General features: G+C 37.0%; 3 protein-coding genes and 1 pseudogene across 5 annotated transcripts; 3 read left to right on the top strand and 1 right to left on the bottom strand.

The window, feature by feature from the left end:
- The first annotated feature begins 597 nt into the window (after window positions 1-597).
- On the top strand, window positions 598-5,462 carry LOC147555126 (uncharacterized). 3 transcript variants are annotated; one of them, XR_015234545.1, is made up of 8 exons: window positions 2,359-2,469; window positions 2,550-2,745; window positions 2,850-3,040; window positions 3,154-3,241; window positions 3,303-3,401; window positions 3,767-3,830; window positions 3,923-4,266; window positions 4,348-5,462. XR_015234545.1 is itself a non-coding variant. In XM_086661129.1 (3 exons), exons 1-3 carry the CDS (start codon window positions 2,652-2,654, stop codon window positions 3,226-3,228), a joined length of 360 nt encoding a protein of 119 aa, XP_086517255.1. In that variant the 5' UTR covers window positions 598-2,651; the 3' UTR covers window positions 3,229-3,554. The 3 variants fall into 3 exon arrangements, 1 of the variants encoding a protein (XP_086517255.1); XR_015234544.1 differs by lacking the exon at window positions 2,359-2,469 and having other exon boundaries at window positions 2,587-2,745; window positions 3,281-3,401; window positions 3,923-5,462; XM_086661129.1 differs by lacking the exons at window positions 3,767-3,830; window positions 3,923-4,266; window positions 4,348-5,462 and having other exon boundaries at window positions 598-2,745; window positions 3,154-3,554.
- Window positions 627-1,382, top strand: LOC147555127 (uncharacterized). The gene has a single exon (XM_086661128.1). It carries the CDS (start codon window positions 627-629, stop codon window positions 1,272-1,274), a length of 648 nt encoding a protein of 215 aa, XP_086517254.1. The 3' UTR covers window positions 1,275-1,382.
- Window positions 5,463-6,623: 1,161 nt separating the features above from the next.
- On the top strand, window positions 6,624-9,280 carry LOC147555125 (receptor-like protein EIX2). The gene is made up of 2 exons (XM_086661127.1): window positions 6,624-7,933; window positions 8,060-9,280. Exons 1-2 carry the CDS (start codon window positions 6,718-6,720, stop codon window positions 9,184-9,186), a joined length of 2,343 nt encoding a protein of 780 aa, XP_086517253.1. The 5' UTR covers window positions 6,624-6,717; the 3' UTR covers window positions 9,187-9,280.
- LOC147555124 (flotillin-like protein 6) lies at window positions 9,201-12,535 on the bottom strand (annotated as a pseudogene).
- Between the last annotated feature and the right edge of the window lie 686 nt (window positions 12,536-13,221).

Here is a 13,221-nt window from a genome sequence, read left to right as displayed (position 1 = left end):
GTTTGGACGCGTAATCACTACTATTGACTTCGATTAATAACGTTGGATTCTTTGGTGTCATCCACTATTTGTGATCGGAGCCTCGGAGGTAGTAGTAGTCAAAGTAGTGGTGGTAAGAGACTACTGGTCGTGGAAAGTTGTAGTAATGGTCTCACTGTCAGATATCAGAGTGAAAGGTTAAAAGCAAGAAAACCATATAAATTGGTTTTTGCGGTGTTTATCATTCTTTCATCACAGTACTGAAAATTCCAAACGCGCTTCTGCCAACAATAACGAACTCATTAGTACCATTCATTTGTGATCTGAGGTGGCTGGTGGTGGTCGGAAGTGATAAGTAGTGGTTGGAAGTCGTAGGAAATTAGGGTGAAAATTACAAGTAAAGAAACTCTTGTTTCTCTTACAAACGGTTCAAGTGTGAGTCTAAAGAGGCGGATTGTATAGACTGGTGGCTTAGAATATAGTGAGGTGGTCACCTCCTCTAGGGTTTGGGCTTTCTCTATCATCTCAGATTCTCAAATCAAATAACCACCAAATAAATTTCTTCAACCCTTTTAACAACTTTATGTTTTTTTAATCACTCAGAAGAAGATTGAGATTGTTCTTTTCATTTCTTTCACTTTTCCTTGATGAGTCTATCCTTTACTTATTCAAATTCAATCAATTTAGTATCTTTTACAATAATCTTTCTAGGGTTTCTAATCAATTATTCAATCTCTGGATTACCCAACTTTAACAACAACAATACCCAAATCATGAAAGTTCATCCAGTTCCAAAGAAACGAAATAATTCAAGCATTTCTGATGCAAATCGATTAATGGGTAGGCAAAAAAAACTTCGTCGTCTTCCTCATATATTCAGTAAAGTATTAGAATTACCATTTCATTATGAAACAGATGTGGTAATTGAAGAAAACCCTAATTCTTTTAGGTTTACAGTTATAACTGATGATATTAATGAAGATGTTGAAGCTCAAATTATTGAGATTTATCCGGGTATTACTAAGATTGTTATTAGGGGAAGTAATGATAATGATGTTCTTGAATTGAATTTAGGGTTTTCTGATTTTGATTTATGGAGGTTTAGACTTCCATCATCAACAAGACCAGAGCTTGCTAGTGCTAATTATGTTAATGGGGAGTTAATTGTTACTGTTCCTAAAGATTTGAATTCTGATAATGGTGAAAATGGTGGTGATAATGATGATGAAGTTAGGGAAGAAGAAGGAAATGGGGATCTCAGAGATAGTGTGGGTAGGTTTGTTCTTGTACAGTAATTCTATCTTCTTCTTGTTATGTTCAATTAGGGTTTGTTTGTTTGTTCAAAGAACTCTACTTTGTATTGTTTGTTGGTTGAATTCAGAAATAGATTTTACTTCCTTCAATGGGTTTCACAAATTTCAGTAAGCATGAAAGTTTTTGTTCTTTTCACAATTTAGGAATTAGGGTTTCATTTATATGGGTATAAACATAAAAGCAATGAATTTATACCAAGTTTATCTTGATTGATTCTCTCATGAGTTCATCATATCCAACTTTCGTGGTATTTAATCCAATTGGGAAATTTTTGAAAGACTGATTAAAAGACGAAGAAAACGAAGTAAAAACATTCAAAGAATTTATTGTTTGTGGTGTCCTCTTAGAGCTTGACCGGTCGGAAATATCTTATTGCAAATTTTACATATCCTCCGGCATAGAGACATTGATCTTCTGCAACTCAACTTGGTTTAGAATTTTCATTGCTTTCATACATGAAAGTACTTTCTTAGTTCCTCATGTAATGACGTAAACCATGAATCTTGTTCTGGCAGGTCTTCTGACTTGATCCATGATTCACCCATTTGAATTCATTAGACTTCATTCACGCTTTCTCGTTATGCATTAACATAACTTTCAGATACCTTCTTTAGTATCATCTCGTAATCTTGCGGTTTTATGAAACGTTTTAGTTTACTTACTCAATCATCATTGTCTTCCTCATTCGACAAAAAGTCATCAGACCCAAGGCTCAACTTAACCATATGATCATGGAAGCAAGTTTTGTAATGCCGATTCTTGTTTCCATTTCCAGTTTTTGCCTTCCTAGTTCCTAGGATGAAGTTCTAAAACTTCCATAACTCTCTTCTTCTTTGGCAAGTCTAAACTTTTTGAAACAAGAATATCATCCTTACTAAGCATTAAGAAAGCTTAGGCAGCTTCTTTTTCGTCTATGGGTTTAGTCTGTCGTCCCTTACAATCACCATAATAGCAGCTTCTTTCTCGTCTATGGGTTTAGTCTGTCGTCTCTTAAAATCACCATTGTAGCAGCTTGTTTCTCGTCTATTGGTTTAGTCTGTCGTCTCTCTTAATACCCCATCCTAGCGTATTATGTGACAGCTTCTTCCTTACATTTTTGGATTTAGTCCGTCCTCTCATAATACCCGTCCTTTCATGTTATGTGAAAGACGAAAAGTATAAGGATTTCAGTCTTTTGTGGGAGAATGAGAAACATATTGATGATGAAACAATGAAAAAGAAAACTGAGTTCAACAAGAATCAGTAACCTAAACCAGAGAGTATTTCTTCAGTTTCTAAATTCCTCTTTTTTAGGGTTCTAAATTCCTAATTTGACCATACTTCTTGATTCACTGGAAACCCTTGTTTATGCTGATTGAATGGTTAAGATGATTCAACCTAATCAATCATCTTCCTCTTCAAAAGTTAAAGATAAGATGATCCAACTTTGCGTACCCAAGAAACCTCTATCAGGTATAGTAGATTCGATTTAATTTGATGATTCGGGTTTATTTAAATTTCAAAATCTATCAAATGAATTTAATTTGATCTGAGTTTCTTGATTTTTGTGGGAGTAGCACGAAAAAGGAAAAGAACTGAAAATGGCGGGAATTCTCTTCAGAATTTTGTCTCTCAACTTGACCTAGAATCATCCAATCCTAAGAAAAATACCCCAACAAATCCGAACCTTCTTCTTCCAGATGAAGAAGAAGAAAATGGAGGTCGTAATGAGCTTCATAAGGAGGAAAGGTTCAAGATTGATCTAATGGTGTGTGTGTGTGTGTGTGTGTGTGTGTGTGTGTGTGCATTTTCCGACTTACTTCTAGTACATTTTGTTTATAATTTTTCGTATATTAGATGAATAAGTATGTCTTTTAACAGGCAAATCCTATGACACCATCCCCCGAAAGAGATAGTGATAGCTTCGTCGATCTACTATACCTGATAGAGAATTAATGATGGGTAAGTTGTATATATATATATATTATCTTGATTCATGCTCTGGCAGAGAACGGAGATTGTGCCGACAGATGGAAAGACGCTGGAACAAATGGGTAAACATAGTGCGAAGGAGGTTGTCTTGGAGGAGAAGACGAACATGGAAGAACATTCGTCTCCCAATCAAACTGGTAACAAGGAGAAAATCTTTGATTTACAATTAAATTTAGGCAAGCTTGATGAGAATGGCATCGCAAATATAGTTAGTCTTAGCAAGCAGGAGCAATATAAAGCTACAAGTAATCTAACTTTTGAACTCTTCTTGTAACGGGTTATCGTTTATTCAGGATCTCAATCTCTTTGTGTATTTCTTTCTTCATCCCTACCGACGCCTTCGGTGTCAATGACTCTATCTGACTGTTCAAAAAGTTCTCGCTCTGTGGGGTGAGAATCAATTCACTTTCCCATTTCTTATTCGATCATAAACAACCATTTTCGGGTGCAATAATTGATCTTTTTCAGTCATCAAGTTTCGTCTTTCGATATTTTTTTGTAGATACGACCACCTTCAAAGTGTAGGCTCGTTGGATGAGAATGGTGTATCTTCTACTGATCTTCAGGTGCGTTTAAATTTCATCTCCCATTTGAGAAGTTCTCATTTCTTTATTGAATCATTAAGATATCGTTATCATGTGGTATTCAAATGTTGCAGTCTGCACATTTTGTTTTTTTTCTCAACCCCGGGTAAAGAGATGCACAACACATTCATATATCGCTGGGACCATCTCTAGTCATCAACAGTTCTTGAAGAGGAAATCTCACTTCAATATGCCGATACCAAAATCTGCAGTTGTTGGCAATCCGTTTCGAAAAAAACTTCGTGAGAGGAATTTGAACTTGGTGCAAGAAAAAGGAGTGATTGCCGCATCTCTATCAAGTCAAGGAAAGATAAAAGTTCTGAAGCACCCAACGTGATGGAATCTTCACAGAGGAAGCATCTTCGCCTTCAACAAGCACCAGCTGCACCACGACCATCATCATACAACCAACAAAGTGGTGGTAGTAATGGTAGTGGAGCTAGAAACTCACAAGGGTTTTCCTGTTGCAAGACACCAATCACAGAAGCAGCAAGCTCAGATGGTCCAACTTCGGCATAAATTTTGGCAGCGTGTATCTCAATAAAGGGCTAAAAATGGACTATTTGCTACGGGTAACTAACTACCCAATGTTCAAAATGCTATGTCTGCACATGATTTCCAATCAGTGATGCACCTTCAAAACTTCTCTCAAGGGCCTGGTGCTGCTAGTATTGGCTCTAGTGAAACATCGCAGCAGCAGCAATCATGTTCTAATAAGTCAATTAGTGTTGTGCAATCATGTTCTAGTAACTCAATTAGTGTTCTAGTAACCACTGGAAGAAGAAGGAGAGGAAGGAGCACTTGGAGCAGGTTGTGTGGGTAACTGGGAAGGAGTGGCAGAAGAATCTGGTGTAGAATCAGCAGAAAGTGCAGGTGTGAGAGGAGTAGGTGGTGTTGGTACAGGTGTGATACTGAGCTGTTCAGGAATTATAATGGGTAGTGGAGGAGTAACTGTGTGCTCCTCTTCTCGAGAAGACAACTGAGAGTAAGGAAATGATGATTCATTAAAAATAACATGTCTAGAGACAAATACTCTCCCAGATTTAGGATAGCATCACAATAGCCAAGAAAGACGCACTCCTTGCTTCTTGGTGATAACTTGTTTTCAGCATAAGGCCTGAGCCATGGGAAGCAAGCACAGCCAAACACTTTTAGAGATTGATAGTCAGGTGAAGTTCCAAATAGCTTTTGAAATGGAGAGATGAACTGAATGGACCTATTTGGTAGTCTCTATTAATTAGATAATTAGAAGTTTTGAGAGCTTCTAACCAGACAGAAGCTACGGGTGTCGAATTTGGACAAATTTTTGAGGGATGGTGTGGAATAACCCTCCGCTCATTCTATGTGGCTTTGCCACAATTGGCCCAACTTGAGGGTCAAATTCAATCATCTAGGTCCTCCAAATAGACTTTTAGTAGTTTTTTTTTACTATTTTTAATAAGTATTCTTTAGTTTAGGTAGTTTCTTATTTTCTTGAGATTCTAGTGTTTTATTTTGTTAGAACTTGTTATTTGAACTTGATTAGGTTTAGGAAACCCTAAAGCTATATAAAGGAGATTCAGTAGTTGTTTTATTCATTCAGTTTAATCAATGAAATTCAGTATTCTAGTTTAATCTTGTTAATTTCGGTTCTACAAGTTCTCAGACAAAGATCTAAAGCTTTTTCTGAATTTTCCGCAGCGTCATCTTAATTTGTATAGCATTATCTTGGAATTTGATTTTGTTATGGCCCAATAATTAAGTTGGGTTTTAGGTGGTCATTTGTGTATGTAAAGTCACTCAAGTCTTTAGGAGAACCCTTCAACCCCAAAAAAAACGTCCTTAGGTGACCCTTGTATTTACATATATAGAGTCGATCATCAAAGTCTTTGGTAGGCCCCTTGTGTCTATTCCAGACAAAATATCAAATAACTTTATGTAACTCCAAGAGCAACTCCCATAGCAAATTTTGGTATAGCATGCACTACTTAGGAACTTTCGTTACAATCCAAGTTGGTTTTTTTGGTTGAATATTTGCTTATTTGCTGCACTTTTGTCCACTCAAAACTTGATAGTTTGATATGTGTGATAATGTTCATTGTAATCCAATAGAAAGAAAAACTCTTATGAACTTCAAGCTTAGTATTGTAGAAATACCAGGCTAAAGAACTTAATTTGAATTTAGAAGCGAAAGTCCTTGTGACACAAAAAGATGGAAAAATATGTTTCAACGCGGAGGAATAACTTAATGGTTTGTGTGGATGCAGAAGTCTAAGTAGGATTTCTACCAAAAATAGATTTTCGTAAGAATCAAGATTCTTTGGTCTGATAAGAAACAAAAAATCTTAAGACTCTTGCGTCTTAAAGGTCCGAAGTCTTAAATTTGTATTGGATCAAAATCTCGTCGTATTGCTTAAGATTTTAAATTATTATACCCAAATTTCAAACTTAAATCAATCTAAGAAATAGTGTCTGCTACTCAACCTCTCAACTTGAAACCCATCCTAGTTTCTTCAAACTAACTACTCTTGGAGCTAGGTACAACATTTTTCTTTTCTGTAACTATTGCCACGTTAGCTAGAAAGTTGATAAGTCTGACTCTGTGAGAGGGTTCTAGTTCACAACCTTATCTGGTGGACTACTATCACAATTATTATTTTTTTTCTCTCGTTGTAATTATTGCCACGTTAGCTCTTTGAACGATACATTCATTACCTTTGTGTGAAGTCAATGACTAAGTCATCGTGACCGAATATGTGAGTAAGTAGTCGTCAAGTGTTTAGTAGGTTCGCTCTTGTGTATTTAATGATCAAATGAATGAACTTGTCTTTGAACACTTTCCTTGCTTTGTAGACATTGTACAAGTTCTTGTTTAACTAAGTAAATCGTCATGGAGCTTATAATTAGATTATTGATAATGTCTATTTATTTTATTGGTGTATTTTTGTCTTCATCAAACATGATCAAGTTTAGTGCTGCTTGCAATCCAAGAGACAGAGAAGCTCTTATAAACTTCAAACATAATCTTAATGATCCTGACGATGAACTCTCGTCTTGGGTTGTTGGTAATGATTGCTGTAAATGGAAAGGAGTAATCTGCAAAAACAAAACTGAAGGTGATGTTGTTCAACTTCAACTCAGCAGCTCCTCGTTGAGTGGGGAACTGAATTCTTCTCTGTTGGAGTTGAAACATTTGTATCACTTAGACTTAAGTTTTAACAATTTCATGGGGACTCAAATACTAGCTTTCTTGGGTTCACTTCAGAATTTAAGGTATCTTAATCTATTCGGCAACAGTTTTACCAAGATTCCTCCTCAGCTAGGTAATCTTTCAAGTCTTTCTTATCTTGATTTGAGTGAGAATGAGTTGGAAGGGGAGATACCAAGAACCTTGACAAATCTTTGCAACTTGGAGGAATTACATTTGAGTTATAACAATCTTCAAGGAGAGATATTATCAACATTATTTAGAAATTCATCTAGATGTTTCGGAAACAAATTGACATCGTTAGACTTGGGTTATAATCCTCTACTTTCTGGCCGATTACTTGATGAATTGGGAACTCTTGAGAAACTGGAAGAACTGATTCTTGCAAGTAACTCATTTTCTGGTTCAATTCCTACGTCACTAGGAAGATTGTCATTGTTGAGAGTGTTAGATCTTAGGGACAACAAGTTAAATGGGTCTTTGCCAGAAAGTTTCGGGAACCTCTCGAGTTTAGGAGAATTGAGAATCTCATCACAAGGTGTTCTGACTGAAGCTAACTTTGATAATCTCACAATACTGGAAGTATTAGAAATCGATTCTATGGTTCTAAACGTGAGCCATGACTGGGTTCCTCCTTTTCAACTCCGAATAGCACTACTCCGAAATTGTTCAGTAGGACAACGATTTCCTGAATGGTTAGAAACGCAAAAAAATCTTACAACAGTAGAAGTATCTAATGCTAGAATATCTGGTTCACTTCCTAATTGGTTTTGGAACATGACTTCCCAATTAGACTATTTAAATATATCACACAATCAAATTGAAGGGGAGTTACCGAATATGTTCTCCATGAGTGGCAGAGAAAGTCTAGTTTACATGAACTCAAACCGATTCACAGGTAACTTACCGCGTATATCTTCTCCCATTCTTGCACTCGATCTTTCGAAGAATACCTTTTCAGGACCCATTTCCAATTTACTTTGTTATCCGAACATGTATTCCTTAGTCCTTCTTGAACTTTCAGAAAATCACCTATCTGGAGAACTTCCTAACTGTTGGTTTCACTGGAGATCTTTGCGTTTTATGTATCTCCAAAGCAACAACATAATAGGAAAGATTCCAAGTTCTATGGGGTTTCTATATAAACTTGAGACGTTGCGTTTGCAAAACAATTCTCTCACTGGAAAATTCCCTTCCTCGTTGCGAAACTGTACTCGGTTGAGGATCATTGATGTTGGTGAGAACAGACTTACAGGTCAGATACCTTCATGGTTAGGAGAAAGCCTTACCGGACTTACTGCTCTTCGGCTACGTTCTAACGAGTTTAATGGTGAAATTCCTCGAAAACTGTGTTACCTGACTAAGCTTCAGATAATGGATCTGGGTCATAACAATCTGTTCGGATCGATTCCAAAATGCTTTAGCAATTTTAGTACAATGTCTTCCAAACGTTACTTAAATTCCCGCGCTTTTTCGGTTTTTTATTTTGGAAATACTGAGGATACAGTAAAGTTTGTAGTTAAAGGTAAAGATATGGTCTATGGACGAAGTTTGCTTACACTTCTTGCTGCTATCGACCTTTCAAGTAACAATTTATATGGAGAGATCCCAGAAGAACTGACATATCTCCACGCCTTGGAAATTCTGAACTTAGGGGAGAACCGATTTACGGGAAAGATCCCAAATAAATTTGGTGTTTTAAGTTCACTTGAATCGCTTGATTTGTCGAACAACAGACTATCGGGTTCAATCCCTCAAAGCATGGTGAACTTAACTTTTCTTGGTTACTTGAACTTGTCATATAACAACTTGTCAGGGGAAATTCCTTTGGGCACCCAACTACAAAGCTTTTCAGAGTTGAGCTATATCGGGAACCATGACTTATGTGGTCGTCCACTCAAGAACTGCAATGAAGATGAACAACAACCTCGAAAATCACCAAATGGTGACGGTGAAGGATCAATGGAGGACGATGAAGATTGGATTGAAATGAAATTGTTTTACATGGGGCTACCATTTGGATTTGTGGTAGGTTTTTGGTGTTTGTTTGGTGTTTTATTAGTGAACAAGTCTTGGAGGTATGCTTATTTGAGGTTCTTAGATGATATAATATATAGTTTATGTACTTGTCTTAAGCAGAAGAAAAAGTAGTGGTCTTGCACTGATCAGTTTATCTTTGATCTAATAATAAGTTCAGTTCCCACATGATCGATAAAGAAATGAACTGCCAGTGTTTGCTTGACAATCGACTCAAATTTTGACTCCCACATCTGCATTTTCAATTTCAAATTAATGACGTGATAGTAGTTTCACATTCAGAAATAATTGGTATAATCGTAGAAGACACGTATAGTTAGACATCCATCTTACCCATGAAACCATATGGAACGTATTGTGGATATATGTCGCTATATCTACTTCACCGTAAAAACCACTAACAAGAGAAACTAAAATTTTAGAAGCTATATATTTCAAAGTGATTACCTCTCTGTTGTATTCTGAGCTACCTACAAACAATGCATATATGCCTCAGCTGCAAGAACAAACAAATATGCCAAGATAAGCAGAAAAGCGTTAGAGGATAGAGGTCATAAAAGGAAAACTCACATGATCGAAAGCGTATTACTGCAGCATGTGTGTATTCACTACTTGTAAGATTGAATTTTGAACCTGAAAAACGTAAAACATAATGAGGTGAGTATGAAAATCATAAAAAAGCGTATAACTGCAGCATGTGTATATAGTACACCATAATATACAATTAAGCTATCAAGTACTTGGGCGACTTCTCGGTCATGTTTTCATAAAACTAAATAGTGTATCTGCTAAATAGTGTATCAAATTGATTAGTACAATCAATAGCAATCTAGATTCTAGCGTAAGACCAGCAAACACTTCACCGGACTCCTGAGATAACTAAGATACCCTTAAACTATAAAGAGCAGAAAAACAAAGTGATGTAGAACGCAGCGGAATTAAAAGAGAAAGATAAAAGTAAGTGAAGAACAATAAATAACAGTAAATAAAGGCTGAATAACTCTAAATAACTGAATACTTTAATAAACTTGATTGGGGTTTCTCTTCAACATCCGGATAATGGACTAACTAGATATCCTTTTATAGGATTCTGGACTTTCCTAGATAGACTTGAATTAGACTTTCCTAAATAATTAAAATACTGCAACTGCCTAAATAACTAGACTCAAATCTGGACCTTTCCAATTATTGGAAATACTAAAATAATAACATAATTTCCTAAACCTATATTCTCTAATAATCATACTAAAATTGGGACTTCCTAAAACTACTCTCTATGGCCGGTTGGCCCATGACCGGGTTCGGTCATGGAAAAAGTCTCCACGCCGGGTGCCCCTGCATCAGCTTCCCCTTCTCCCACGAGGTTCGTCCCGAACCGTTTCGATGAAGAAAACAATTTGATGCACCTGCATACGATGAACTTCGCCACACCGATCCTTAATTCCCACTTTTCACGAAATTTGCTGAAAATTTGTAGAAGACAAATCCGGACCATACCATCAACTATAAGCTGAATCATATATTGCCAACATACTCGCATAAGCAATATCAACGTATAAACGGCCAATAAATTTTGACATCGTCCGTCGTCTTTTAGTTTGATGAAATAACCCACATATACTACCTTTTCTGTTCTTGGAAAAACAAAGAATGTCGTCCACTCATCCAAAGCGTACAAGACGGAGCTGTTAAGATCTTGAAAATACAATATTCCACCATTAATCAACAAGTAGGCTCTTAATGCACCATAGTTATCAATGAAAGCTTTTGATAGAGTTCCAACATAAATGCCTTGCGCTTCTGCTAAAGCAACCAAACCTTCCACTTCTTTTCTATTGGCATATACTTCTCCACCGGTTGCTTGATGTCGAACATAGAGTTGTGCCTCGGCAGCAAGCCTTTGAGCCTCGACTGGTTTCTCCGTCTCATATAGATCCGCTTCTGCTGCTTTCTGTTTCTTTTACAAATCCCAATTTGCTTCTTGTATCTCAGTGTCATATTCAACACTAGCTTTGCTGAGAAACGCAGCCTTGAGCTTTTCGGTTCGAGTCAAAGCAGTCTTTGGTTCAACTTCCCTTTGCAACTCAGCCTCCTTAATGGCGACTTCCTTAACCAATTCAACCTCAGCTAACTGAGCCAACTGAGCCCACTTTGACTTTTTAGTAGCTAAAGAAGCATTAGCCTCAGCAACTTCAGCCTCCCTATGGTTCTCAAATATCTTTACTTCAGTCGTAACCTTAATCTCTTCTTTGTGCCCTTCTCCTTGTCTTTGTATCGAAATAAACTTTGTATCCGCGTCTATTTTTGCCGCATTATGTAAGGTTTGTTCACACCTTAACTTAGTACCAGCGTAACTTTTCATCTTAGCTTCGGCTACGTTGACTTTCGCCTGGTTTGCTACTTCATTCTGAATCTTCTGACCCAAATACAAAAAATATTCGTGACCTCGAACATCAACAAGTTGCTTAATATTTGCATTATAAATTAACAACCCAAATTGATTAAGTTCAGGTTGAACTTTCTCAAAAACTTCTCTGTTAAATTCTTTAGTACCCTTAAAAGCATCTTCCATAGTTATTGCAGCCAGAACCCTAATTTCTCCTTCAATTATACCTTGAACTAGTTCTTTAACATGGCTAGAATTACCGTCGTGACCGGAGATAAGTTTGGCGTATTTGAAGAGACTTTCTTCATCTTCAATTCGAGGACTGATCGTGAGAACTGCAGGGAGGTGGACAGTAAGTTTCTTGGAACTCATCACTTGAAAGTCGAAAGTGTAATGGACATGCGAAACATCGACAACATTGCAAGATTGGCCGGGTAGAACCCATGCTTTCTTCGCAAGTTTGATATCGGGTATTCTGAAACCGGTTATCACTAGGTCACCTTCTTCTTCTTCTTCTTCTTCTTCTTCTTCTTCTTCTTCTTCTTCTTCTTCTTCTTCTTCTTCTTCTTCTTCTTCTTCTTCTTCTTCTTCTTCTTCTTCTTCTTCTTCTTGCTTCTGTTGGGTAGCATGAGCTGCTAGCTTCCTTTGGATATCTCTCTTTGGGGATAATAAACACTCCAGAATGCATTCCTTGCAGAAAATACTAACTGTTTGACAAGAAAGAGGATCGATGAAGGGCTTCAAGCAGAGACAACAAGAATCAAAGGGTTGTATTGAATCCTTCCCAAGTCTCTCTCTTTGAGTACCGTATCCAAGCTTTTTCTTCTCATCGCATGTGAAGTGAGCAAGATCGTTGTTGTTCTTTGAATTCTTAATCGCCATTGTAGAAGAATGAGCAGAATTAGGGGTGACATTATCATCGTGTTCCTCTTTAATATCTTCTGAATTCGTTTCAAGTTCCTGATTCGTGGATAATAATTGACTCGTGAAATTTGGAGGATTTAAAGGGCTCCCAACCAATTGATCCTGAGTGAGCATGCCGGAGGAAGTCAATAGACATGGTTGATTTGATGTCATTATAGATGTTGGGTATTGTTTGTCAATATAGGGTTTGGGTGAGGTTGAGATCCGAGTTTCAACTTCAGTAGAAGATTGTAAATATTCGGGTAGAAGTGTTGGTGATGTGGAATAGTAAAGAGAAGATGGTGGTATTGGTGGTGGTGGTTGTGGTTGTGGTGAATAATAAGTGTATAAAGGTAGAGGTGGTGAATACGGTGGTGAATATGGTGGTGAATAATAAGAGTCCGGAGGTGGTGGTGGTGATTCTGGTGTTGGATAGTAATAAGATGGAGGTGATGGTGTATAACAAACTGGTGGTGGTGGTGATGTTTGGTATTGATAGGGGAACGGTTGTGGTGTATAATTAGAATACGGAGGTGGCGGTGGTGGGTTTTCTCGTACAGTTTCTCCCGGATTCCAATGATAATTGTACGAATCTCTATTTGCATACAAACATGATGCGCATAAGCAACGATTCGTTATTCCTTCATGAGTATAATCTGATGGATTATAATCTTCTTGAGGAATAGAGTATGATTGATACTGATTTAACTTGTCTGGAAAAAAATTTCTAGAATCATTCACCCAAAACTTTGGTGGCTCTGAATACCACATGATGTAGAACGCAGCGGAATTAAAAGAGAAAGATAAAAGTAAGTGAAGAACAATAAATAACAGTAAATAAAGGCTGAATAACTCTAAAT

The sequence above is a fragment of the Eschscholzia californica genome, unplaced genomic scaffold, assembly GCF_041429995.1.
Source record: "Eschscholzia californica isolate CP2 unplaced genomic scaffold, dmEscCali1.0.p SCAF_2, whole genome shotgun sequence".
Lineage (NCBI taxonomy): Eukaryota > Viridiplantae > Streptophyta > Magnoliopsida > Ranunculales > Papaveraceae > Eschscholzia > Eschscholzia californica.
The sequence above is the reverse complement of the archived record's forward strand: the minus strand, read 5'-3'. Positions and strand labels throughout refer to the sequence as shown.